Source organism: Apodemus sylvaticus, chromosome 12 (genome assembly GCF_947179515.1).
Source record: "Apodemus sylvaticus chromosome 12, mApoSyl1.1, whole genome shotgun sequence".
Lineage (NCBI taxonomy): Eukaryota > Metazoa > Chordata > Mammalia > Rodentia > Muridae > Apodemus > Apodemus sylvaticus.
Window position 1 is genome coordinate 88,439,567 of NC_067483.1, and position 26,854 is coordinate 88,466,420.

General features: G+C 49.3%; 1 protein-coding gene across 1 annotated transcript in view; it reads left to right on the forward strand.

The window, feature by feature from the left end:
• The first annotated feature begins 2,121 nt into the window (after positions 1–2,121).
• The window catches only part of LOC127697609 (epoxide hydrolase 1-like), a 34,489-nt gene continuing 9,756 nt past the window's right edge, over positions 2,122–26,854 (forward strand). Inside the window, exons 1-3 of the mRNA XM_052200872.1 lie at positions 2,122–2,235; positions 22,081–22,268; positions 24,721–24,901. Coding sequence (XP_052056832.1) covers positions 22,086–22,268; positions 24,721–24,901 — 364 coding nt within the window. The 5' untranslated portion in view covers positions 2,122–2,235; positions 22,081–22,085. The remainder of the gene's footprint in view (positions 2,236–22,080; positions 22,269–24,720; positions 24,902–26,854) is intronic.

Sequence of the window (26,854 nt, forward strand, 5' to 3'; positions counted from 1 at the left end):
ATGAGAGGTCAAGCAGCCCCTTTTATACTGAGTCAGGCACGCCTGGCTATTGCCAGTTAACTGTGGGGTGGAGCCTAGAAGTAAAGCTAACCAGGAACATTTTGTTAGTGATTGAGGGATGAGAGTGGGCCCAGCCCTCCAGCCCTCTGGGCACGGGGCCCTTAGCTGTGTGAGAAAGCAGACAGAGCAAGCCCTGCAGAGCAAACCAGGAACTGTGGCCTCTGCTTCAGTTCCTGCCTTCAGCTTCCTGCCCTGAGTTTCTGTCCTGACTTCCCTCAGGGATGGAGTGTATCTGAGAGTTTCTAACTGCAACCAATCCCCTCTTCCCTGTGCTGCTTTCTATCCTGATGTTTTTATCTTAGCAATAGGAACCTGTCTCTGTCAGGCTCCTATTCCTGCACAAACATCAGGACCAAGAAGCAAGTTGGGGAGGAGAGGGTTTATTCAGCTTACACTTCCACATTGCTGTTCATCACTAAAGGAAGTCAGGACTAGAACTCAAGTAGGTCAGGAAGCAGGAACTGATTCAGAGGCCATGGAGGGATGTTTCTTACTGGCTTGCTTCCCCTGGCTTGTTCTGCTTGCTTTCTTATAGAACCCAAAACTACCAGCCCAAGGATGGCACTACCCCCAATGGGCCCTCCCCCTTGATCACTAATTGAGGAAATGCCCCAAGGGTGGATCTCAGGGAGGCACTTCCCCAACTGAAGCTCCTTTCTCTGTGGTAACCCCAGCTTGTGTCAAGTTGACACACAAAACCAGCCAGTAGAGAGCCCTCACTAAGACAAGTGGGTTTACCACAGTCACAGGATGATACATCCATCACCAGCAACTAGTGTTTTGTTTTTTTTTTCTTTTCTTATTTCTTTGTTTGTTTGTTTTCCAAGACAGGGTTTCGCCATGTGACTTTAGTTGTCCTCGAACATACTGTGTAGACCAGCCTGGCGACATATTCAAAGCTCTGCCTGCCTCTGCCTCCTACTCAGGGAGTGGTGTGAATAAAGGAGTAGCCATCACTGCCCAATGGGTTAGAAGGTTTCCATGTTCATTTTGTTAAGAAAAATATGGTTGCCTGCGCTGGGAATGGCTGGAGGCAGCACCCCTGTGGGAGCAACTTAGAGGGCCCACTATGGTACAAACCTGGATTGCACACTGTGGAGGAGGACCTCAGGTGTACCCCAGGGTGTGTGTGTGTGTGGGAGCTGCAGTAGCAGGAAATCCCAGGTTCCCAGAGAGGACGGAGGACATAGTATCCAGGAGTTCCAGGGAGGTGGGAATAAGTTGAGTGTATTCCCTGGAGAGAAACTGGCCCTCCATTAGAACAGAGAAGGCTTGGGCCCTGGTGAGCAGGGAAGGAGGCTGGAGACCAGGGGTGAGAGGTGAGAATTAAGATCCCTGCCTTCAAATTCGTGCAGGGTGATAAACCTGGACCCCACAGCAGGCCCCTGCTCACAGTGGTGAGCCTGGTCATCTTGTCTGTGTAGCTGCTGAAGCTCATGATCGCTCCAGGCTACTCTTAGGAGGGCTGCGGGGTAGACAGGAGACTGGGCAGGCTGGCTAATGGAGAGCAGGTTAGCCCCAAGGGTGCCAGGAACTGCGGTTGACCCACCCCTGCTTGCTCCCTAGGCAGCGCTGCCTCCTTCCTCCCTGTGCTGCCCTCTGCTTGGTGCCCATGCCCTCTGGGCTTCAGATCAGCCAGCCTCACAGGGTGTGCTTAAAGACACACTTAAGGTTTGTGTGTTCGTGTCCACACTTCACTCTGTTTTATTTGTGGCTCTGGGAATGAACGCCAGCGCCTTGCCCATGGGAGACAAGCACCCTATCAAGCTTTCTCCCCAGATGTTTGCTCACTGACCATTCGCTTATCAGATGATTACAAGGAATTGCTAGGAAGGTGAGAGGAAGGCTGTAGCACCAGACCAGCTCGGGCTTTTGTGTTTAGAGTCCACAGGCTGCAGAGTTTAACCTGCCAATATCCTGTTCAGAACAGCAGACTTTGCCAGAACAGGTGAAACCTTAGCTAGGTGCTTAGGTAACCTAGGCCAAGTAGGCAACTCAGGGATGGGGCCAAGGGTGGGGCGGGGCGAGTGGGGGCGGGGCTAGTAGGGGCGAGGCTAACAGGCAGCTAGTTTCTCCATAGCTCAGAGGTAGGCAAAGAGCCTCAAGAGGAGTTTGGGAGTGGAGGAGCTGCACACCAGAGGCCTCTGGAGGAGGAGCGCGAGCGCCACCCTGACAGTAAGCTCCGGGGACAGCAGCGGCACCCCAGCGTGAGAGTTGCGAGGGCTGCGCGTGTCTCCTGCAGATAAATGCGCTTCCCCATAACCCAAGGCTGATCCCAGCCTGCAGTAGGCAACGCCTTTCAGTCCTGCCTCTGACGCCCCATCCTCCCCCATCTCTGGAGCCTTCCGGTTGTGCTTCGGAAACAAGGGGTGGGTGCTATGCCTGACAGCCATGCTGGCTCCTTGTTCTCTATTCCCCGCGGATGCATGTTTGTCCCTTGGCGTCCAGGCTTGCTACATGCCCAAGAACCTGAACCGATCCAGGTAGCTAAGGGCGCTGTCTACACAGTGACTTTTAAGTTTAACTTCTCTGGTCTGCACCTCCCATCATTTAAACATCCAGTGGCCTGAAGTCTAGATCCCCTTTCTAGCATCTGCTCTGCTGGATCAGAAGGGAGGTGGAGGGACCCGGTATGCAAGCATGCACATCAACCCTAAGACTCCGCTTTTGCTGGCCTTCTTTGCTGCTGGCAGGATTGTAGAGATCAATGTTTGCTTCTCTGTCTCTGATTTCAACCTGATCTTTTTTTAAAGTCACAGAGCCCCAGCGGCTCACACTGCATTTTACTGTGATAGTGGCTTCCTTCCTCAAGTGGAGCCTTTCGCTGGCTGTGCACGGTCTGAAGTCACACAAGAGTGGAGGTGGGGAGGAGAGCAAAAATGTGGGCGTGTTCAGCAAACACTTTCCATTCCCAAACACCCACACGAGGAGGGCCACGTGAGGGCTTCCTGTGTCCCTGAAGAAGTATGTCCAGTGTGGCTGTGCTCAAGGACCAGAGCTGACTGTGCAGACACTGTCCTCTACCCTGGGGAAGGCAGGGAATTTGTCCTCATGGAATCTAGAAGTTTTTTAGTGCAGATGACAAACTGCATTCAAGGCCCTGGGTCAGATCACAAGCAGGACAAAATAAATGTCTATCTATTTGTAAAATATAAATTATATTTGTGAGCTGTAGGAAATAGAAAGCCATAAAAGAGACCAGGACTGCTGACTGGAGAGGGAAGGCCTCACAGAGGCAACACTCTCACCCTCCAGAGGGTTAGGAGTGGCCTCACTTTCCGTGTCCAGCTGCACTGGACTGAGGGGAGAACGTGCAAAGGTCCTGAGGCAGAGGTGTGCCTGGTGTGGTGGCTTTTATGTCCTCAGTTGTCCTCTGAGAGGAGCGACCAATGTCAGTGAGGGGGCCCCAAGCTTTCTGGTGCCCCTCCTTCCAAGAAAACAAGATTTCCCTAGGCCCTCAGGTGCTCCTGGACCAGCTGTGTGGCCTTCAGCATCAACACTAATACCCCATGCTATCTGGTGTGGCTGCACCTGCCCTTGGCTGAGCCTTGCACACCTGCTGCCCCAGATGTGCTGAGAGGGAAGGGGATGCTGAGCAGAGGGAGGGATTCTTAGAGAAAGGGGGAGAGTCTCCATCAGACCTCTGGGGTCCAGTTTCTGCCCAGTGCCCAACTAGTGCCCCAGGGGTACCCACAAAAAGCCCCGTAAGGATGGGCAGCATCCTTCCTCCCATCCACAGCGGCCCAGCATGCCCAGGCATGGCCCTGCTTATCTGGTGCCTCAGCCCTTTTTGTTTTTGTTTTCCCTCGGGTTCTGGCCCAGGCTCAAGTATTTGAAGGGCAGAAGCCCAAATTCTGCTTCCTGATTCTTGTTTTAAGACCTCTGAGTATGGGAACACAGCCTGGCTGGTGGGATGGGGACAACAGAGGTCAAGGACAAGATTGGAAGCAGGGAGGCCACTACTCAGTCCCAGTGGTCTTCTGGGGTCACCTGCAGGTGGTCTTCAGGAAAAGCTGGTGGCATGGTGGAGTCTCCAGTGAGCTGTGTTGCTAAGACTGGGGAAAGGTGACCAAGAGGGAGGCCAACCCCTGCCAGGAACCTTCTCCTGCCTGCATGGTGGTGCCCAGGGGATGGGGACACTGGGTCTCCTCCTCAGACATAATCATTTCCACAACTGGTTCACTGGAGTTAAGAGCCCACTAGCAGGGCTGATTGATTTCCTGAGGAAAGTCACAGTTCATGCCTTCTCCCCAGAGAGCAACTGTTCTCCCTCTCTGAGTGGCTGGCATGTCCCTTCCACCATTACAGGCCTGGGGTGGCATCTGAATCCTGGCCCAGTGCATGCCCTCCCTTTGCTACCAGTTGGTTGTGCCCACTTTCCTGTACAGGCAAGCCACTGTGCAGAGCCGCACCCGTGCACTCTTCCAAGGCTGAGGAGATCACTTTAGGGGCAAAAGTGTTGTTCCACCTGTGCTATTAAAATATGTTTCCAGAAAACTCCACTTGACCAACTGACAAACAATTCTTGTTTGTGCTTAAGACAGTGGAGTTTGCCCCCTCTAGCATTCCAGAGTCTGGCAAGCAGTGGCACAGTATGGCTGTCTTTTTGCACTTACTGCTTAGATTATCTTGACTAAACTTCCTCTCTGAACTTTCGTGCTCTCTACACACAGGGAATGCCCTTTGGTTCTTGAGGTTATAATAGTACATAAGGTGATAAATTTGATAAATGCAAGAGGCAGGCCTTCCTCAGGTGAAGGATGCAGCTCTGCACTGCGGCTGTGTAGCCTGTGGCTTTCCCTGTAACATCCAGTCAGGCATAGCCAGGATCTTGACCTCGGGTGTAGAAAGGAATTTCAGAGTTAGTATGAAGCAGAGTTGGAGTTTTTTAAGAAAAGGTTTTAATACAGACTTAAAAGGAGTGACATGAGCATGTATCTGTCCCTCTCAGACAGGCAGAAATGACAAATGATTCCACAGAAGAGCATGATGAACTCCTGAATGGATTGGGCTCACAGGAACATGAGTGAGGGACTCTTTACAGCATTGTGGGTGACTTGGGAGGGTTTCCTCACTGATGAGTCCCATCTTATCATCCCGAGCTGCACCATATCTTCAGGTACCCTGCAGTCACCCTACCTTGTGGATACTCTACCAGCCCCACCCTAGCCCACCCTAATGAGAGCACTTATACTGAGAGCAGGTTAGTGATGGGTAGGTGAGGTAGTTTGAAAGAAAATGGCCACCATAGGCTCACCGGGAGTGGTCCTATTAAGAGGTGTGGACTTGTTGGAGTAGTGGCCTTCTTGGAGACAGTGTGTCACTGGGGGGAAGCTTTGAGGTCTCAGATGCTCAAGCAGGGCCTAGTGTTTCAGTCTCTTCCTGTGTCTGCAGACCCAGATGTAGAACTCTCAGCTCTCTCTCCAGCACCGTGCCTGCCTGCCTGCCGCCATGCTCCCCACCATGATGATAATGGACTAAACCTCTTAGCTATAAGTCAGTTCCAATTAAATGTTTTCTTCATAAGGCTTGTTATGGTTGTGGTGTCTCCTCACAGCAATAGAAACCGTAAGTAAGGCAGTGTGTGAGGGCAAAGAACTAGTGGCCTTCCATTCCCCTCAGTCGAGGGTGTGTTAGGATCTCCATGGCCCTAGGCCTAGGTATGACTGCTTTCTCCCTGTCTTGAGCTTATCTCTGCTCCTCATTGGAGATAGGGTGGAGAAAGAAACTGAGGTGCAGCAGTGCTGCCCACCTCAGTGTGAGTGCCATCCCAGGAGAGGGTCCCACTGAGGTGCCTTGGTGGCTTTTGTAGTCTCCCTGTTCGAAGAATTCAGAAGACTGAAAATGTTTTATCATAACCATTTTTATCTATGTTTTTATTGAGCAAGAAGAACTACACAGTGGTTTGTGGGGTTCATTGTACACTTGTTTGCTGATAAGAGAGAAGTATTGGGGTTTTTATACACAGGTCAAAAAAGGTCAAAGGAATTCTTTCATGTCACAATGAAGTAGAGACTTGTGCTTTGACTGCTAAGCATGGTTAAGTCTCATTTGTGGGCTTTTCCCAAAGGATTATGGTTCCTTGCAGCACTTTGAAAGTTTTTTGAAGAGACTTAACCAGATCCTGGGGTTGAGGGGCTCCCCTATCTTCCCTTATTTTCCCTGTCTTTCTGTCATCTTGAACTACTACTGCAATGTCCCTGTCCAGGGCCCCTCTGAACTTCCCCTAGACAGGATGCCTGAGTGTTCCAGCTGTGGAAACAGCTGGCTGGCTTTAATCTGCCTGTAGTTTGCTGCATTACCTGGGAAGGCTGTGGGATGCTATGGCCAGGGTTAGGAGGTCCCAGAGCCTCCATGTGGCACCAGAGAGCCACAGTGCAGCATGTATAAACTAAGGACAGGCCACTCCAAGGTCTGTTCAGCCAAATGTTGTTGGTGTAGATATGAGAGAGAGTACAGCCAGAAGCATCCTGAAGGGTTTGGAACAGAGAGAGAAAGTAGTGAACTGAACATGGCCAGCAGACTGGATGGGCCATGAGAGAAGGCTTGAGTTTAAAAATCCTTCTCTAGAACAGAGAGCAGAGGCTCCTGGGTTCCCTTGGCCCTGGGAAGAGACAGATTAGCCTGACTCACTGTCAGGTACAAATGAAAGCCATTTGCCCACATTCTGGTGATCAGACAAAGCCAGCATTGCTCTAGAACTTGTGAGGCTGGCTCTCCTCTACTAAAGCAGCCATTTCCTGAGCACTGGCAGAGGGGACAGATGGCGAACCCGGTGCCTGTTAGCATGTCATGCCGGCCTCCAGGTTCCCTCAGTGTCACAGGACCTGGATCTTCCCACCTCACCCAGGCCCCAAACTTCTCCAGCGCACGCGTTTCCTCCCCAGCCGTCCATTCCCTCACAACCCTGCTATGTCAGCCATGTGCACTCTGGGTCTTCTCTTGGTCTTCCTCTCTCCCTCCCCACCCTATCCCCACCCACACTGTTTTCCTGCTTCTCTCATGGCTACGATCAGTCTGTTGGCCTTGTTGAATCTACTGCTCCCTGTCTCTGCTATGGACTCTGGCTGTTCTCTCCCTCATATATACAATAGAAACCTTCCCTTCACAGTCAGAGAACAGCCACGCACCAGGTTACACACTCACAGGTAAATTTACCCATGCTTTATCTTTGTTCCAGGGCGTTCTATAAACTGTAAGATGATGCTGTCTGGAGAAACTTAGAGACCCTCCCTTGTCCAAATTGTAAGCAAATCCACTTTCCTTGGACAATTTCTTTCCTTTTTTTTTTTTTTTTTTTTTTTTTTAAATATAAGGCACTCAGATTGCAGGTTTCTGGACCCAAGTGCCCGGGAATGGCAGTTTAGGGAGCTGCTCTCCCCTGCATACTCAGGGTATTGTGCCTTCCTCCTTCCCTGCCTCAGGCAGACTCACTGACCAACCAACTTTGGCCCTCAGAGAAAACAGAACCACCCGGAAAATAGGAATGAACTCCTCTTCCAAGTGCAAGAAAGTGTTCTTTTCCCATTGTGCACCCTGCTGTGGAGGGCCTCCCAGGCCCTGTTCTGGTCCTGTCTTCTGAAAACCTGTGTTCAAGGAAATGGTACTGGGGCGGAACATCTTAAAGTCAGAGAAGATGATGGGACGGGGCATCTGAGCATCTGTGGCTACCTGGGGATTTTCCTTTTCTTTCCACTGAGGATTGAACCCAGGGCCTCACAAATGCCAGGCAAGGGTTCTGCATTCGAGTCACACCCAGCTCCTCCCAGAGAAGCTTGGACTCTTTCCCATAGACCATGAGGGGACTTGATGCACTTTTTGCGACCTAGGCATTGCTACAGGCAAATTGAGCACTCCTCCAGCCTCCAGTGAAAAACCCAGAGAGCAGTGCTGGCAGGCTAGCCAGGCCTCAGGGGCTCCACAGGAAGTTCTCCCTGTACCCAAGCAGCAAGGAGGGTGGGTTGGACTACTCAAAAGCCCCAGTGGCTTCTAGGCAGTCCTGTTGCGTGCTAGCCAGTGAGAAAGCTTCCAGGCCACGAGGTTCCGATCACTGAGGATCAGCTGGGTATGGTGCAGACAACACCCAGAGAGTGACTTGTGGAGGGAAGAAAGTTGCTGGGTAGTCTACTCCTGCCATCCCAATGTGGGCATCTGTCAACCCCGCTCAACAGCAGGCATGAGCTAACCTTCCTCCTTAAAGGAGGTGCGATGCACTTCTAGACATCTCAAGCCAATGGAAAACCTATCAGATCCTATTTGGATCAGCAGAGCTGGAGATGGGAGAGGGCACAGGGACCTAACAGTGCAGTTCCCCTGCCTTCACTCCTTAGAGGAAAACCTGTGTCACAGCATTGAGGGAAATAGGGAAACCATGCTGGCCGACAGCTTAGTGGGAGACGGTATGCCCACGTGAGATGCTCTGGAACCCATCTCTAGCACACACACACACACACACACACACTTAATGGAGCATGTTTATTTGAGAGCCCATAAAGTAGAGTCAAGAGGCCATTGTTAATGAGACCTCAGACACATCTACAATGGAGTCTGCCTGACACTAAGTAAAATAATCATTTCTAACTAATTAATGAGCTAGCTTTCCCAGATTCCTTAGGTTTAAAGCTTATAAATACAGGATTGAATCAATACATTTAAGTACTGGAAATATCCATTCCCTCTCTAAAGGCATCCAGGGCCTGCCTTCCCACGTTCTCTAGTTAACTCCTCTGTGGTGGTGACCAGACTGAGGCCTGGAGAGGCACAGGCCCTGTCCTTAGGAGGGTTCAGGGGCAGCACTGAAGGGTGCTGGCCGTAGGCTCTGGTGTGCTTCAGCAGAGCATACCCTCAGATCATGAATTCTCTGGCTGTCTCCGCTGACACATGGCCATGCTATCTCCCCACTGGGCTCTCCTTACCTTGCCCTGCTCTTCCTCCCTTCTGTATTGCCTTGAAATGCACTCGAGCATTCTCTCGCCGGGCGACTCTGGCCTGTTCTCCTTAGCTCGACTCCAAGGCTGTGCTCTGAGAGAAATGAGACACTAGGCCCAGCATAGAGGGCACACCACAACTGAGCCCCCACAGCACAGGGACAGTGGCACTGAGGGAGAAGAGACTGGCCATTGGCCATCTGTGTGGTCTGAGGAAGCCTCTGCTTATCAATCATTGAGCGGCCTGAAACCTGGAGTGGTGAGCAGGCAGTACTATCAGAAGGCCCGGGAGTTGTCAGCAAAGACATTTGCACCCTCCCTTATGTGGCAGGCCGAGTGGACCACAAGAGAGACCAATGCTTCCCTTTCCCTGCTTAGAGTGTCCTCATCTCCCTAGGAAAGGAGATGGAGTTGCAGGGCCAGTCAGATTTAAGGTCAAGAGGAGGCCACACCTCCCTCTGTCTCTGAAATCTGAGGGTAGCAGGTACTTCATTTTCCCACTTCCCCTCAGCCCCTACAATTCCTAAGCCAAAAGTAGATGCCAGGAACTCAGGCCACCACCAGGCAGTCTCACACAGCCTCTCTGAGGGAGTGCTCCTTGTGTCCAGTCAGATCCAGGGCCTGCTGCCAACACTGGCGGGGTTCTCTCTACTCACTCCTTGGCCTTTGCTCTGAAAAACCCTGAATATCTAGGCCTATAATCTGCCTTATTGTCCCAGAGGCTGGTGAGCAGTGGCGCAGTGTGGCAGTCACTTAGGCACTTACTGCAAGATTGTTCAAATGTCTCTCTGAACTTTAAGTGATCTTTAAACACAGGGAAATGCCCTTTAGTTCTTAGGGTTATTACATGTGGTGATAAATCCAGGAGTCAGGTCTTCCTCAGGTGAAGGATGCAGCTCTGCACTGGGGCTGTGCGGCCTGTGGCTTTACCTGTAACATCCAGTCAGGTGTAGCCAGGATCTTGACCTCAGGTGCAGAAAGTAGTTTAAGAGGGATCCTCTATGAAGCAGAGTTGGAGTTTTTTAAGAAAAGGTTTTAATACGGACTTAAAAGGAGTGACATGAGCATGTATCTGTCCCTCTCAGACAGGCAGAAATGACAAATGATTCCACAGAAGAGCATGATGAACTCATGAATGGACTGGGCTCACAGGAACATGAGTGAGGGACTCTTTACAGCATTGTGGGTGACTTGGGAGGGTTTCCTCACTGATGAGTCCCATCTTATCATCCTGAGCTACACCATATCTTCAGGTACCCTACAGTCACCCTACCTCCTGGACACTCTACCAGCCCCACCCTAGCCCACCCTAAGCCCACGTATACTGAGAGTAGATTAGTGATGGGTGGGTGAGGTGGTTTGAAAGAAAATGGCCGCCATAGGCTCATAGGGAGTGGTCCTATTAAGAGGTGTGGACTTGTTGGAGTAGTGGCCTTGTTGGAGACAGTGTGTCACTGGGGGAAGCTTTGAGGTCTCAGATGCTCAAGCAGGGCCTAGTGGTTCAGTCTCTTCCTGTGTCTGCAGACCCAGATGTAGAACTCTCAGCTCCCTCTCCAGCACCGTGTCTGCCTGCCTGCCACCATGCTCCCCACCATGATGATAATGGACTAAACCTCTTAGCTATAAGTCAGCTCCAATTAATTGTTTTCCTTCTAAGAGTTGTTGTGGTCATGGTGTCTCTTCACAGCAATAAAACATTAGACAGTAGGAAAGGGTAAGTGTCTTAGTCAGGGTTTCTATTCCTGCACAAACATCATGACCAAGAAGCAGGTTGGAGAGGAAAGGGTTTATCCAGCTTACACTTCCACAGTGTTGTTCATCACCAAAGGAAGTCAGGACTGGAACTCAAGCAGGTCAGGAAGCAGGAACTGATGCAGAAGTCATGGAGGGATGTTTCTTACTGGCTTGCTTCCCCTGGCTTGCTCATCCTGCTTTCTTATGGAACCCAAGACTACCAGCCCAGGGATGGCACCACCCACAGCCTCCCCCCCCATCACTTATTGAGAAAATGCCCCACAGCTGGATCTCATGGAGGCACTTCCTCAAGAGAGGCTCTTTTTTCTGTGACACCTCCAGCTTGTGTCAAGTTGACACAAAACCAACCAGTACAACTGACCCCTTGTCAACTTGACACACAAACACATCACTATTAAGCCTCAACCCTTACTTTCTTATTCATCCCCAAGATCTAAATAACTTTAAAAGTCCCACAGCCTTTGCAAATTCTTAAAATTTCAATCCCTTTAAAATATACAATCTCTTTTAAAACTTAGTCTTTCACAATTAAAAGGGCTTGGGTCACTTCTCCAGCTCTGCCCTTTGTAGCACACACCTTGTCTTCTAGGCTGTGACTGACTGTACGCCACTGCTGCTGCTGTTCTTGGTGGTCGTCTCATGGCACTGGCATTTCCAAAACACCGCTGTCTTCTGCTTCACCTAGGCTTCACCCATAGCCTCTCACAGGCTCTCTTTGTGGTGCCAAGCCTCCACTCCTTTGCATGACCCCTTCAGTCTTGGGCCATCAATTGCAACTGAGGCTGCACCTTCACCAATGGCCTTCCGTGACCTCTCACTGTGCCAAGAGCCTCAGCTGCTCTTCATGACCCCTTCATGCCTTCAAAACAAGTACCATCTGGGTGGCTCTTACACATTACCAAGTCCAGCTGCAGCATGAGGTATAACCTTGCCTATCTCTGGAACACAGCCTCTGTGCTCTCAGAAAATACTTCCCAGAAGGGTATATCTCAGTGATGCTGGTCTCTTCTTAATCACCACTAATTTCTTAGCTCCAGCTAACCAGCATCACTTGTCCCAGTAACACAAAGGTTTGCTTCAGTAGATCTGGTATCTTGTTAATCACAGCTGATTCTTGAGAAAATGCCTTGCAGCTGGATCTCATGGAGGCACTTCCCCAATTGAAACTCCTTTCTCTGTGATAACCCCAGCTTGTGTCAAGTTGACACACAAAACCAGCCAGGACAGTAGGTAACTAGTGGCCTTCCATTCCCCTCAGTCTAGGGTGTGCTAAGATTTCTATTGCCCTAGTCCTAGTTATCACTGTACTTTCCCTTGACCTGATGTTATCTCTTCTCCTCATTGGAAATAGGATGGAGAAAGAAAGTGGTGCCCACCTCAGTGTGAGTGCCATCCCAGGAGAGGGTCCCACTCAGGTGCCTTGGTGGATTTTGTAGTCTCCCTGTTCGAAGAATTCAGAAGACTGAAAATGTTTTATCATAACCATTTTTATCTATGTTTTTATTGAGCAAGAAGAATTACACAGTGGTTTGTGGGGTTCATTGTACACTTGTTTGCTGATAAGAGAGAAGTATTGGGGTTTTTATACACAGGTCAAAAAAGGTCAAAGGAACTCTTTCATGTCACAAGGAAGTAGAGACTTGTGCTTTGACTGTTAAGCATGGTTAAGTCTTATTTGTGGACTTTTCCAAAGGATTATGGTCCCTTGAACGCAGTTTGAATGTTCTTTGAAGAGACTTAACGAGATCCTGGGGTTGAGGGGCTCCCCAACTCCCCTTATTTTCCCTGTCTTTCTGTCATCTTGAACTACTATTGCAATGTCCCTGTCCAGGGCCCCTCTGAACTTCCCCTAGACAGGATGCCTGAGCATTCCAGCTGTAGACACAGCTGGCTGGCTTTAATCTGCCTGCAGTTTGCTACATTACCTGGGAAGGCTGTGGGATGCAATGGCCAGGGGTAGGAGGTCCCAGAGCCTCCATGTGGCATCAGAAAACCACAGTGCAGAGTGTATAAACTGAGGACAGGCCACTCCAAGGTCTGGTTAACAGGAAGGGTGTCAGTGTAGATATGAGAGAGAGTACAGCCAGAGTCTGCTCGAAGGGGCATCAATCAAAAGCAGGAAACTGGATGTGGCCAGCAGGCTGGATGGGCCATGAGAGGAGGGAGGGGGATTGAGAGAGGAAGACCAAGAGAGGACTAAGAGAGGGGGAGACCAAGTCTGAGATCAAGAGAGAGTAAAACAGAGGAGGGACAGAGAGAGAGAGAGAGAGAGAGAGAGAGAGAGAGAGAGAGAGAGAGAGAGAGAGAGAGAGAGAAAGAGAAATACATATGCAGTATGCAGAGATTGGGGTAGGGAGGGGTCAGCCATGGCCCTTGCAGCAGTCCTGAGCAGACCCTGTGGAGTCTAGGCTGGGTGCAATGGCAGAGATAGTCTTCATAGTTATGCTTTGGAAGAAAAAGTGTGGAACTTACAGATACATTAGTCAAATAAGGAAGGTTGCCAGGGAATCTCTACTTTGGAAACCTGACAGTGACCAGTGGGCAATGGCACATGAGTGAAACCCCAGAAGACGACAAAGTCTAGGGGGACAAGGTGACAGTTCAGTGCCACATGGGCTGGGAATTGGGAGACATCTGAGAATGGGAGCTGGTAGCAGGCACAAAGGATGAACCTCACAGGACGTCTAGAATAGACTTGCTTCTCTATCACATACAGAGACAACAGGGGGGTCACATGCAGGTAAATGATGCCCCCTCTTTGACACCAGTTCTCCAATGGCCTCTTCCCTGCCTCCCTACCCCCGCCTTGCCAACTTCATCTTCACGGCTTTACGTTTTCACTGGGCCGCTGTCAGATTTGTGCCCTTAGGTTTCCACATAGATCTTTGTTTCTCAGACTTCACAAGCAGAAGGAAGCCACACAGCAGACTCCCAGTCCCCAGTCCCTGCCTGAGTGTGTTGAGTGAGACTCTGGTGCTGTGGTGGCAGCTGACACCTGACACATTGAAAGAGATTCACAGATAAAGCTTTTCATAACTTAACGATGAAACATTAAAATTTACATTTGAGTAGATGACACATGCATTGGTTTAAAACGTATGTGAATAGTACAAAAGTTGATAAGCACACATCTTTATCTGACAGTGGAACAGAGCGTCCATGCTGACAAGAACTCAGCCACCGAGGCGAGAAACACAGCAAGCAGCAGCTAATATCAAAATACTATAACCTGGGCTGCAGAGGTGGCTCAGCAGGTAAGAGCACTGACTGCTCTTCCTGAGGTCCTGAGTTCAAGTCCCAGCAACCACATGGTGGCTCACAACCATCTGTAATGAGATCTGACGCCCTCTTCTGGTGTGTCTGAAGACAGCGACAGTGATATAATAATAAATAAATCTTAAAAAAAAACTTAAAAATACGTATAATCTTAATTCTTCTTATGAGGTCTTGGCTGCTCATAAGATTTCTAGTAAATGACCTTTGTCCTCCAATTAGTATGAATTGATTTTGTGATTTTTTTTTTTAATTTTGTGCACCTGGATATTTTACCTGCATGTATGTCTGTGCACCTCATATGTATAATGCCTGCACAGATGCCAGGTCCCAGGAGCTAGAGCTGAAGACAGATGTGAAGACTGAGAATAGAATCCCCATCCTCTGAAAGACTAGCAGACACTCTTTAGAGTCATGTTCCCAGCTGTGGTTACAATGTTATAACATGTATATCCAGCTATTTGTCTTAGATTTGGTTTTTTAACACATCTTCTCTAGTAAGCAACCAATCATTTCCTTGGGGAGAATACCTTAACACTAAGAAAAAATATATGGTTTCCTTTTGCTTTTGTAGCAGGAGGCCTCAGACGCATCTCACATGCGCTAGCGGCCACACCCACAGCCCTGCCCAATGGAATGTCTTCCTCTCCCAACACTGATTCTCTGGGCACAGCATTTTTCTCATTGGAAATTGGGCTACAAAACAAATGAAAAGATTACTGAGAGAACGAAACCTATGAAAACAGATAAATTAACCTTCAGTTTCAGGTGCTAGCATGTAGAAATGGAACTTGAGACTTGCCTTTTTGTTTCTGGAAACACCCTGATATCCCCTAAACTTTGGTGTTTTGAAGAGGTTAGAATGTTCTCTACTGCAAAAGAAATAGACCAAACCAAACATTGTTGCAACTGTTTGCTACACGGTAGAGCCTCCGCAGACAGCAGTGAGACCCTGACAGAACAGGACATCTCTGAGCTAATAGCCCAGACATGCACCCCTAGGACATGGTTCACAGGACATGGACGGTCACAGGCCTACATGGGCTGAGCTTGGCTTAATCCTTCTGGATCTCGGCTTTGGTGAGGGCACACGGGCAGGACAGTGGGCATCCCAGGACATAGCTGTCTCCACTCTCTCACCGCCAGCCTGGTTCTGTACACATATGCTGCTGTAGACGACTTGGATAGGAGAGTCCCATACAGTGAATTAGGGAAAGGAAAGGGCACCCACACTGGTGGAGCCCCTGTGCATGGCCATTCATTCTTCATCAGTAGCCTGATAGACTGATGATCCCCACACTCTGGATCACAAAGGCTCAAGGGTTTTCATAACTTATCCAGAGTCCTGCAGCTGCTGTGATAGAACCGCCAATGGAACCACCAAAGAAAAAAAGCATACTAGAAACCCCCTCATTGTGCCCCCAAGATCTCCTGTCCAAATGCATCAGAGCTTTGAATTGTGGCACCATGACTCAGAAGCTCCGGAGAACCGCCAGGCAGCATCCTCACTGTCCGGCAAGTGTGCTACGCCACTACCCAGCTCATAGATACTGCAGGTACCTGACTGTTAATAACACTGGCGCGTTCCATCCTCCAGGAGATTCACTGGTGGGTCTTCCCTCTGAACCAGCTCTTCAAGTAACTGGGCCTTCTGGGGTTGACCTCTCCTAAAAGGTCTATGAAAAAGTCAGAGTCCAGGGAAATTATTGCCACAGACCACCCCAGCGGGTATGGGTGTCCCTGGGATGAGGGTCCTTGAAGGCTAGGTGGGTAAGAACTCAGCGGTGACAAACAGAAACAAACACAGAGGCAGTTTGAATCTGAGTGTATTTTGCAGCTCTTAAGCCAGAGTTTTTATACATTAAAAAAAAAACAAATATTACAACTCTTAGAAAATGTGTTCAGAAGCCGGGCGGTGGTGGCGCACGCCTTTAATCCCAGCACTTGGAAGGCAGAAGCGGGGGTGGGGGGTGGGGGGTGGGGGGGTGGATTTCTGAGTTTGAGGCCAACCTGGTCTACAGAGTGAGTTCCAAGACAGCCAGGAAAAAGAAAGAAAGAAAGAAAGAAAGAAAGAAAGAAAGAAAGAAAGAAAGAAAGAAAGAAAGAAAGAAAGAAAGAAAGAAAGAAAGAAGAAAAGGAAGGGAGGGAGGGAGGGAAGGAAGGAAGGAAGGAAGGAAGGAAGGAAAGAAAGAAAGAAAGAAAGAAAGAGAGAAAGAGAGAAAGAAAGAAAAAAGATGTGTTCAGTGAAGCAGTCACAAATACCATCAATATCATTTGGTACAGTAAAACACAGAAATCAAGCAAACATTGCAATTCTGAAAAGATGGACTCAGTGGATCACAAACAGAACAGGTAACATTATGATTAGTAGAAATCATCCAAGTGTAACAACTCTGAAAGGATGTGTTCAGCGGGGCAGTCGTCCAAGGCTAGGGGCACATTTCCAAGAGTATGTTAATAAATCTTTATGGTCAGTGCTCTTAACCACGGAGCTAACTCTCCAGCCCCAAATGGTCAATTAGTGTCTAATATCTAATGCCTGATTTTTTATACATCTTCAATGCATACATTTAAACTATTTTAATTCTTTTTATTGATGGATTTCTTTACCATATACCAAAGTCACCTCCAATGATACACATGCAACCATATGAAATTTTATTGTTGGAAAAGTTTTTATCTATCCTACTACTATTATGTAATTTTGTAAATGATTTATAAAGTAAAGTGTTGTTTTCCCCAGAGATAAGGTCAAGTTAGTGACCCATCTCAGGGGATGGTTTCTTACCCATTATTCTTATTTAAGATCTTGGCTTAGGCTACCAGGAATGTGTTGTAAATAAGAAAAGGAATAAAAGAAAACAAAACAGATAAATTTCTATGAGAACTATGGCTCAATATATTGTTCTGGGAAAGAGTTCCACGGCCAGTTCCAGGAGGCCTCCTTCTTTTGAAGTTTTCACCTCAGTTTGTGGAAATTGTTACACAGATTCTTCTGGGGTTGGTGTGGCAAATCATCACAGTGGAGGTTCCCGTGGCCACCTGAACTCATGATGGCATCTCCCTGTGAGACCTTCACTGAGGCGAGTTGCGTCAGCATTCCTACCTTTACTAGATACATACAGACCTTTACTCTTTATCCGGTGGTCTTCAGTATCTTGATAGTTATGCTTTGGAAGAAACGCTGTGGAGCTTACAGATGTCAGTGGAATAAGAAAGGGTGCTAGAACCCCCTTTTCTGTAGACTCTGAATGAAGCCAGACCCAAGTCTGTCCTGCTCTCAATTGTGGGCATCTCAGTGCTCAGTCCAGGGGAAGGGGTATGTGGGCAAAGATATACCCACAGCCAGTGGACACCAGCTTTGATTGGTCAGGATCCAGGCTCAGACTCTTCCTGGCAGTACTACCCACTCACATTCAGGGAAAGGTGTTGCTTATTATCCTTCCAGGAAGAGGGGGAAGACTCCCAGTCTAGAAGATTCCTTGGGGCCACAGTACCTGGGCTTGTGGTTGTCAGTGTTCTTAGGTCCCAGGGCTGGTGTGAAAGTTTCAGACTGTAACACATGCTACGGGAGGAAGGTAGAGAGGGGACATGCAGCCTGCACAGCAACAGAGATATAGTCTTCAGCCATGAATTGTAATTTTCACAAGCATGGAGCTAGGCATTTCCCTTTTCTGATTCTTACCTTAAATAAGTGTTGGCCTTGGTTGGTTGGTTGGTTTTTAAAGGCCCATGAATAGCAGATTTTTTTGCACTGTTTATTGGCAAATGCAGCAAATCCAGCCTGCAGCAGGACAGTGCCAGCGGCTACTCGAGGCTAAACGGAAATCCCTTTTCTGTGCACCTTTCTTATTTGCTATTAAGTAACGAGTGGTAGTCAGGTGGGGTGAACTGAGACATTATAATCAGTCCTGTATTGGACTCTGAGGCCCAGTGACTCCAAGGCCCAGTGACCTAATACTTGAGCAAAGTACAACACCATTTTACATAGTGGATAATACTTATATTCTCCTACCTGGATTATTCTAAGAAACAAAGCCATTAAGTTACTCTTTAGCTCTCTTGCTTTGTGCCCCAACTGTATTCTTGAGCTTTTTGGAGAACAATACTTTCCAAGACACCACACAGTTACTAAGTGACATAGGGTTACTTGAACTCAAGCTCACCATTGTGATAACTAGGGTGCCCCTATATAACTAATGGATATATAATGTATACATCATAGATACATTGAACAAAAGAATTATTTACCACCTGGGCAGGTTGGAGCAGGGCAGTGAGAGACGCCACCATTTATGATCACAGCTTTGGGGTTTTGTTGTTTGCTTAAAGTCTTTTCTGGAGAGAGAGAATATGAAGAGGAAGAAAAAGAACTTTCCAGAGTTGGTTCCTTCCGTCCACCACGTGGATGCCAAGATCAAACATCTCCCATCAGGCTTAGCGGCAAGTGCCTTTACTCACTGAGCCTTCTTGCTAGACCAACACATAGCTTTAAAGTAAGAATTACTTCTAAAATGTCTGCCTACACTTTCAGGCCACAGTCGCCCATGGGTAAACACAACCTCCTAAGGGGTGGGCACTGGGGCAAGCCCAGAGTGAGTCATCCTGGCACCCCTTTGCCGGGATTCTGGTTTTTCCAATAGAGCTCCAGCACTGTACCCTCAGCACTGAGCCTCCTGGTCACTGTCACTGTCACTGTGGTTCAGTTTGCTGTCTGAAGTCCAGGGTGATAACTGCTCTGTGCACACAAAGGATCAGCTGAGTCATTGGGGCTCTGAAATTATAAAAGTCAGGGTTGGTAGGGACTCTACTCAGACGCCCTCACCTGCAAGCTGTGACCAGGGAAGAACCACGAAGCCTGCACGCAGCTCTGGTGAACAGCCCAGCACGCTAGGATAATTCTGCCCAGAGAAGGAAAAGCAGGCTCTTCTGTTCCCAGGGACAACAACAGAGGCACTTGGGGCCTCCCTGCTGCAGTCAGGTAGGGGCTGATTGTCAAGTTCCTGGGCAGCTTGGCCAGCCTTCCTGCTGGACTCTGCTTGTAGCTCTCCTGATGGCATCATACAAAAGTGGTCTCCTCTCGCTGGCCCTCGGGCAACAGGTGACAGCATTCCATCTTCTCGAGGAAGATGACTTTATAGTAGGGACAAAGAGTCTCTAGAAATGAAAAAAACGTGAAGTCCCTGTTTGAATTCTGAAGGACTCATCCCCAGCCATCTCTAACTTCTTTTACTTAAGCTGGTTCTACCACCTGATGGATCAGGGATCTGAGGACAAGGGCTGAGGGAGAGACAGAAGCCTTGGTCTGGGGGCCTGGGAATGAAATGTACACCAACAGAGAGAGAGAGAGAAACACACACACACACACAGAAAGACATAGACACACACACACAGACATACACAGACACACACAGAGACACACACAGACATAGACACACATACAGACACACACACACACACACACACGCACAGAGACACACAGAGACATAGACACACATACAGACACACACAGACATAGACACACAGACATAGACACACATACACACACACACACACACACACACACACTAGTATCCTCTCACTAGGATGGGAAATGCTTTCTCTCTGGCATCCAGACTCTCAGGAAACATTCTCACAGAGACTTTGAGCCACACAGATGTTTACAGCCCAAAGTGGGAGATGGGAAGGAAGTTGAAGACCTCATTCACAGACATGGTTTTCATGGAGGGCTGTCCTGGGGTCTCCATGTCCCAGTGGCTTTGGCTGATGGTGCCTAGGTTGCCTCTCTTGAGATCTGTGGCAGTATCCAATATGGGGTGATAAGGTTCCTGGGCAGAGGGGCTGGCCATGGAGGATGTTATATCTGTGTGTGATATAACAGCCTCTGGTGATGGATGGGTATGGAGGAAGACACAGAGGTGGCTCTGGCACAGAGGTGGCTCTGGGACTGATGGCAGGTGGGGGAGATGATAAGTAGGGTCCTTGCCAGACAGAAGCAGGTTCCACTTGAGATTCCTTCCACATCAGGGAGCAGGTACCCCCACTCGTCACCCACATCTCTGTGGAAGCCCACAGCTGCCTTTCTGTGTGGCTTGGTGTCACTGGTAATGGCATATAGTGGGACAGTTCTTATCTTAAATGGGCAGCTTTCTGCAGGAATAAACCTGGGGCCTCTACGATCACTGATGCAGTCCCCGACCATCTGAACTTAGCAGGTGCTGGGTGCGCATGTGCTTTTCTATCAGGTTTTTTCCTGCCTTGAGGTTCCACTCCCTGCTCTGTCTGTCACCCCAGGCTGGTCCTGACTATAGCGTGACCAGGGAAACCTCCTCTTCCCTTGCTCTAAGCAGAGGTTCATGTTCCTGCCAAGCTGGGCGCTGTCCTAGGAAGATGGAAGCTGAGGAGCCCGCCACAATGCCGGGCCGGGATCTCTGTGGTATTGGTTTGCAGAGACCGGGTTCTTCTTTCTTCCTCCTGAGAGAAAAGACAAAAGACTCAGACTTGTGGGTATTAAAATACAGCTTGGATTTGCTGAAATGTAATAGCGCATGCCTACAGAAACTGGAGAGGTGGTTACGGAAGGCCCAGGATAGGTTGGGGACTAGAGAAGCAACATGTTCAGAGTGTAAGGTTTCTCTTTGTTGGCATCACAATATCCTAACATAAGCTGTGCTGATGGTTGCCTCTGTCCATGAATAGACTCCAAACAATTGGATTGTACACTTGAAATGGGCACATAGTAGTGTGTGTATCCTCTTTCCATAAAACTATTTAAAATACCCAGAGATGACAGCTATAGCTGAGGGTGCGCTACCTAACATTGTCCCACTCTCAGCTGGATTCAGGGTCCCAGGACCTTTGACCTCCCACTTCCCTTGTGCTGAGCGAAGAACCCTCCTTCCAGGATCACACATAGAATGCACCCCCTCTTTTCACACCTCAGGGTTTAGAGAGAACCTCCTGAGCCACATCGGGAGCAGAAGGCCCCTCAGAAGCCCCAAGGCTCCAAATGGAGCCCCCACAGCCCCCACCCAGCACTGTTGCAGCCCCCGCACACAGTTCCCAGGGGGTGGGCAGTTCTCACGGCCTAGTAGAGTCATGATTGAGCCTGTCTCTCTAACATTATGCAGATTTCTAGATTATATATCTTTAGCATTGTTGGCCTAAATCAGAAAATTATTGGCCAGACATGATGAGCCATGCTTATATTCCTGGGTACTGGGAAGCCTGAGGCAGGAGGATGGCTGGGTTCAGGGCCAACCTCCATCTCAAACATCATTAAAACAAAACAAGAACCAGTGTTTCTCTGAGTATTTCTATTAATTTTGGAAGAGCAGAGCAAGGCAAACAGAATACACTGACAACAGCTGGAGAGATGGCTCAGTCATTAAAGGTTAGGCTCATAACCAAATGTATAAGAGAATGCACAGGGCATTAATTTATGCCCACATGAGAAAATATTGAAACAAAGGGAGTTGTTTAAAGGCAAAACTAAGGAGTATAGATCTGGAAGTGTCACTTAGCTGTGATATAGACATTGACTATAATACTTGAAACCAGGAAGTATGTCTCACTCACCAGAATATTAGCAACACTAACAACAGAAAATTTTAAACCAGAGCTGCAGTACATCAGTTATTTTGAAACAGCAACTGTGGCCACTGTGAGTAATAAGGAAACTGGATTCAGAATGAAGCAGAAGACAATGGACAAACTGTTGTCCCTGCAGAAGTGTTTTGTGTGGGGCTGTGGCAGCCACTGTGCAAACTTAGGCCACAGCAGAGGCTTCTTCTCCAGTGGCTGTCAGTCATGCAGAACAATCCATTGCTCACGGCGTTTCCTGTGGATCTGACGCAAGAAACGCCATTATTCTTCTGGCCACATTCAGGTTTCTCACAAGGCAAATGGGAATAAGTCCAGGAGTGGGTCCCATCAGGTGGACAGCTCAGATGAGCCCTCACACTTGGGAATGAGCAGGGAAGAGCCTTTCTGACCCCTGGCATCCCTGGAGAGCCCCGCAGCAGCCAGGTTCTCCCTCTCGCTGATGTGTCCTCTCATCTCCCAGGAGTCATGTGGCTGGAACTTGTCCTGGCTTCCGTGCTGGGCTTCGTCATCTACTGGTTTGTCACCCGGGACAAGGAGGAGACCTTACCACTTGAAGATGGGTGGTGGGGCCCAGGGTCAAAGCCCTCAGCCAAAGAAGATGAGAGCATCCGGCCCTTCAAGGTGGAGACATCAGATGAGGAGATCAAGGTGAGACACCCTTTCCCAGGCAGGACAGACACCAAAGGGACGGCGAGTCCTGCTGTGCTCCCCTGGGACCAGAGTGGGGACATGGCTGAGGATGGAGCTTTGGAAATGCACAGGCCTGGGGTGGTCCTGGCCACTCTTCTCCCTGAGGGAATGTGCATTTTGTTCCCAAAAGGAATTTCCTCCCTACTAATCCCGTTTCTCAAGCTACTTCTCCTAGACATGAGGGCCACAGGAGCTGCTTGTAGAACCATTGTGTGCACCACAGACTGAAGAAAGCTCCCATCCCCCAACCTCCTAGTCTGCCTACTTGAGGGTGGAGCACAATTTAAGGGACAGAGTGAGCAGATGTCCCTGGGCTGATGTGGACAGCTACAGAGGGGAGTGGAGCTCAGGTCCTACAGTGACATGGAGACCATGGCGTCACCCTTGGCAAGCCCCTACTGTGTGCTGACCACTAGTAGGTCCACCATATTCCTGTAGCAAGCTTGCCCATTGTCACCTGTTCCAGAATCCCTGAAAGGTTGGCCCTGAAGCTGAGAATAGCACAGCAGAGGGTCCCAGGTGCTGGAGAGCTCAGACTGAGGATCTCAAATCTCAGGGAACAGGCCTTTTCACACAGAGCTGGAGTCAGAAAGTCAGGGCTGGTGTGTAGGAGAAGGGAGAAGAAAGTGTCCTGAGGGGCCAGTGAATCGGGGTCCCAAGGGATCAGACCTTGTGTGGCCCGTCTTTCCCTCACCCTGGGGTCCTTGAACAGCTACTGTGTCCGGGAGCTCTGTGGAGTTCTGGGAGATCGCAGAGACCCCTCCCTCACACAGCTCAGCATTTAGCATCCACACATGAAAAGAGACTGCATAAAGAGATGGAGTGACCTGCACATCAGTGGAGATTGATGTCACTGGGGCACTAACAAAAGGTCAGGGACGTTCCCAGGAGGACTGGACTGAAGCCAAGGGCAAGCAGCTGAGCTCATGTGTGGGAGGGGCATGGTGGGCCCGAGGTGGGAACTCAGCCCTGAGGATCCATCCCGGATGGAGTCTAAGGTTTCCAGACCTGTTTGGGGGAGGCCAAGGGACATGAAAATCCCTGTGAATGATAACTCTGAGCCCCTCCATGAGGCGACGGGCACGTCCCCCGGCTGGAGCGCTGAACTTTTCTCTGCATCCAGTGTGTTTGGGGCTGTGCCTGGGCAGGCCAGTTCGTCTGTGCTGGGATCATTGGAGGCTGTAGAGCAGGGCGGGTGCACCATGGCTCAAGGGCAGTGCAGCTGCCACCTGCTCATAATCCGCCCTGTGAATAGCTTATGTGTCTGTAAAAGGGTGTGGGGAAAAGAAACACATTAATTACTGCTCCAGCAGGGGTCACTGTGTCCATGGCCTCTGTGCTCCTGCAGGGGTCCCTGTGTCCATGGCCTCTCTGCTCCTGCAGGGGTCACTGTGTCTATGTCCTCTGTGCTCCTGCAGGGGTCCCTGTGTCCATGGCCTCTCTGCTCCTGCAGGGGTCCCTGTGTCTATGTCCTCTCTGCTCCTGCAGGGGTCCCTGTGTCCATGGCCTCTCTGCTCCTGCAGGGGTCACTGTGTCTATGTCCTCTCTGCTCCTGCAGGGGTCCCTGTGTCCATGGCCTCTCTGCTCCTGCAGGGGTCCCTGTGTCTATGTCCTCTCTGCTCCTGCAGGGGTCACTGTGTCCATGGCCTCTCTGCTCCTGCAGGGGTCCCTGTGTCCATGGCCTCTCTGCTCCTGCAGGGGTCACTGTGTCCATGGCCTCTCTGCTCCTGCAGGGGTCCCTGTGTCCATGGCCTCTCTGCTCCTGCAGGGGTCACTGTGTCCATGGCCTCTCTGCTCCTGCAGGGGTCACTGTGTCCATGGCCTCTCTGCTCCTGCAGGGGTCACCTGTGTCCATGGCCTCTCTGCTCCTGCAGGGGTCACTGTGTCCATGTCCTCTCTGCTCCTGCAGGGGTCACTGTGTCCATGGCCTCTCTGCTCCTGCAGGGGTCACTGTGTCCATGGCCTCTCTGCTCCTGCATCTATGGCAGCTCCTTATTGCTGGGAGAAAGTGGAACCCTTGCATATTCTCTACAATAATCTTGCCATTTACAATAATTGCCAATTCCACAATTGTAGGCGGCTTGGTGAATTAAGTGGGCGTTGTTCACACATCTATGAAATGAGAAGATGACTGGGAGGGAGCTAAGAGGGAGGACACATCGTGTGGCCTGTGCAAAGCCTTCCGTTCTCTCCCAGAATGCCCCCCATCCCATTCCACCAGGACAGAGATAGATGAGGGGAAATCTGAAGCCTGCAAGAGAGCACGCACTAGCCCCAGGGATCCAGTGACACGCGTGGGTGGCCTGTGTGGCTTCTCCATGGTGACCATCTATGGCTGTGGGGTTCACTCTGGGCTGTGCACACAAGCCCTCTCCTGTCTCTGGTGCCCACCCTGGCTTCTTCACTGCAGGACTTACACCAGAGGATAGATGGGTTCCGGGCATCCCCGCCTTTGGAGGGCAGCCGCTTCCACTATGGCTTCAACTCCAACTACCTGAAGAAAGTGGTGTCCTACTGGAGGAATGAGTTTGACTGGAGGAAGCAGGTGGAGATCCTCAACCAGTACCCCCACTTCAAGACCAAGATTGAAGGTGAGATTCCAGAACAGCAGCCAGGGTGGGGAATCGGGGAGGGCATGAGTCTTGGGAGCAGCCTTCCTGTGTGAGATGAGTCGCCTTAGGTCAACCATACTCACCCCAGGATCCAGTGGCAGATCACTGAGGTGCTGTGGTTCACCATCTTGCCAGGATGTACAAAGAATGCTGAGTCAACAAACTGTTAGCACTAGACAAAATGGCAGAGCAATGGCGTGGGACCCGAGACCTGCAAACTCCAGGCAGCAGTGTAGCGGGGTGCTTGAGCAGGGTCTGTACAGGAAGCCTGGGCTCTGGACATGACCTGCCTCAGCTCAGCCCGATGGAGTTTCAGGCTAGGCAATTCCATGGGGTGCTCAGTGGTCAGTCCTGTGATAAACTGTCCTGTCCACCCATGGCCCTCAACCTCACAGCCCAGCACCCTGCTTCTGTCAATCAGACTAGCTATAAAGACAGGAAGTTAACTCTTTAATTCCAGGATTGTTTTTGTGTGAATTCATATTTTCCTTAGTAGGAAGCAAATTTTTAACAGCATACAGACTCAGAATGAAGCCCAGTATGTTTAACGAAATCAGAAAAGACTGTTAATTTTTAATCCTCTCATTTTTATTGTAATAAAATATATGTAACATAAAAATTTCCAGCCTTGATGGCCTTTAAATGCACAGTTCAGTGGCTCAGTAAGTGTGATGTTCCGTGGCATTATGATAAGTTACTCTTGGGCAGGCTCTGTATCTAATTTAACAAGAATTAACAATGATAATGGTAAATTACTATACTGAAAGTATTACAAGGGAAGACAAAGTCAAGTATCTCTGTCACTGTGTCTTTAACCTAGGGCTATATTTGTTTGTCCTCCTACGAGCTTCTAGGGAGAGCCCGGGAACATGCAAGCATGGGTGTGTATTTATTTTTAATTTTAAAATCAGATGATTTACCACTGTGACTGCGCAGTGATGGCACACGCCTTTAATCCCAGCACTTGAGAGGCAGAGGCAGGCAGATTTCTGAGTTCGAGGCTAGCCTGGTCTACAGACTGAGGTCCAGGACAGCCAGGGAGACATGGAGAAATGCTCTCAAAAAAACAAAAAAAAAACCCAAAACCAAAACCCAAACCAAACCAAAACAAATCAAACCAAAACAAACCAAAACAAAACAAAAACCACCCCAAAAATTAGCTGATGTGGTACTAAAATTTGAAATAAAAGCAAATTCATATCATGCTATTTAGTCTAAAAATGATAAAATTATTCATTAAAATGAACTTAAAGGTGGCAGTAAGTTACTAACAGAGGAGGACCTGGGAGATATTAAGTGGGAAAATTATGGTTCCAAAATAGAACAAGCACAGCCTTTTAGTTTTGTTAAAAGGGAGTTATGTTCTGGAAGTGTTTCTTGGAAATGTCGACTATACTAACAGAAACCTCAGACCACAGGTCAGGCAGGGCCCTGGGAAGGATCCTGAGAAGTGAGGTCAACTTAGAGCCCAGAACCCTGAATCTCACAGCCCTGAACGTGAATATCGATGCCATTCACTTATGAAAAGGGAGACAGTGAAGCTGGTGTGGGTGTCTGTTATCCTCGCCCTTGGAAGGCAGAGGCAGGAGGATCGAAACTGAGGGTCAACCTGGGACATGATGACAGTTTTCAAAAAGAAAAAGAGAAACTCATCAGTGTGACACCATGGGGAAACCTTACGGATATTGTATTGTCCTGGATGACAGGTGCCATTCACAAAGGGCAGACTCATGATTCCACCTATGTGTTTGAACAGAGAGACATCGAGAAAAAGACTAAGTGGGCTGGGGAGATGCTAACCATGTGCAGGATGCTGTGGTGGGGAGAGGCTGACTGTGTGCAGGACTCTGTGGTGGGGAGAGGCTGACTGTGTGCAGGACGCTGTGGTGGGGAGATGCTGACTGTGTGCAGGATGCTGTGGTGGGGAGATGC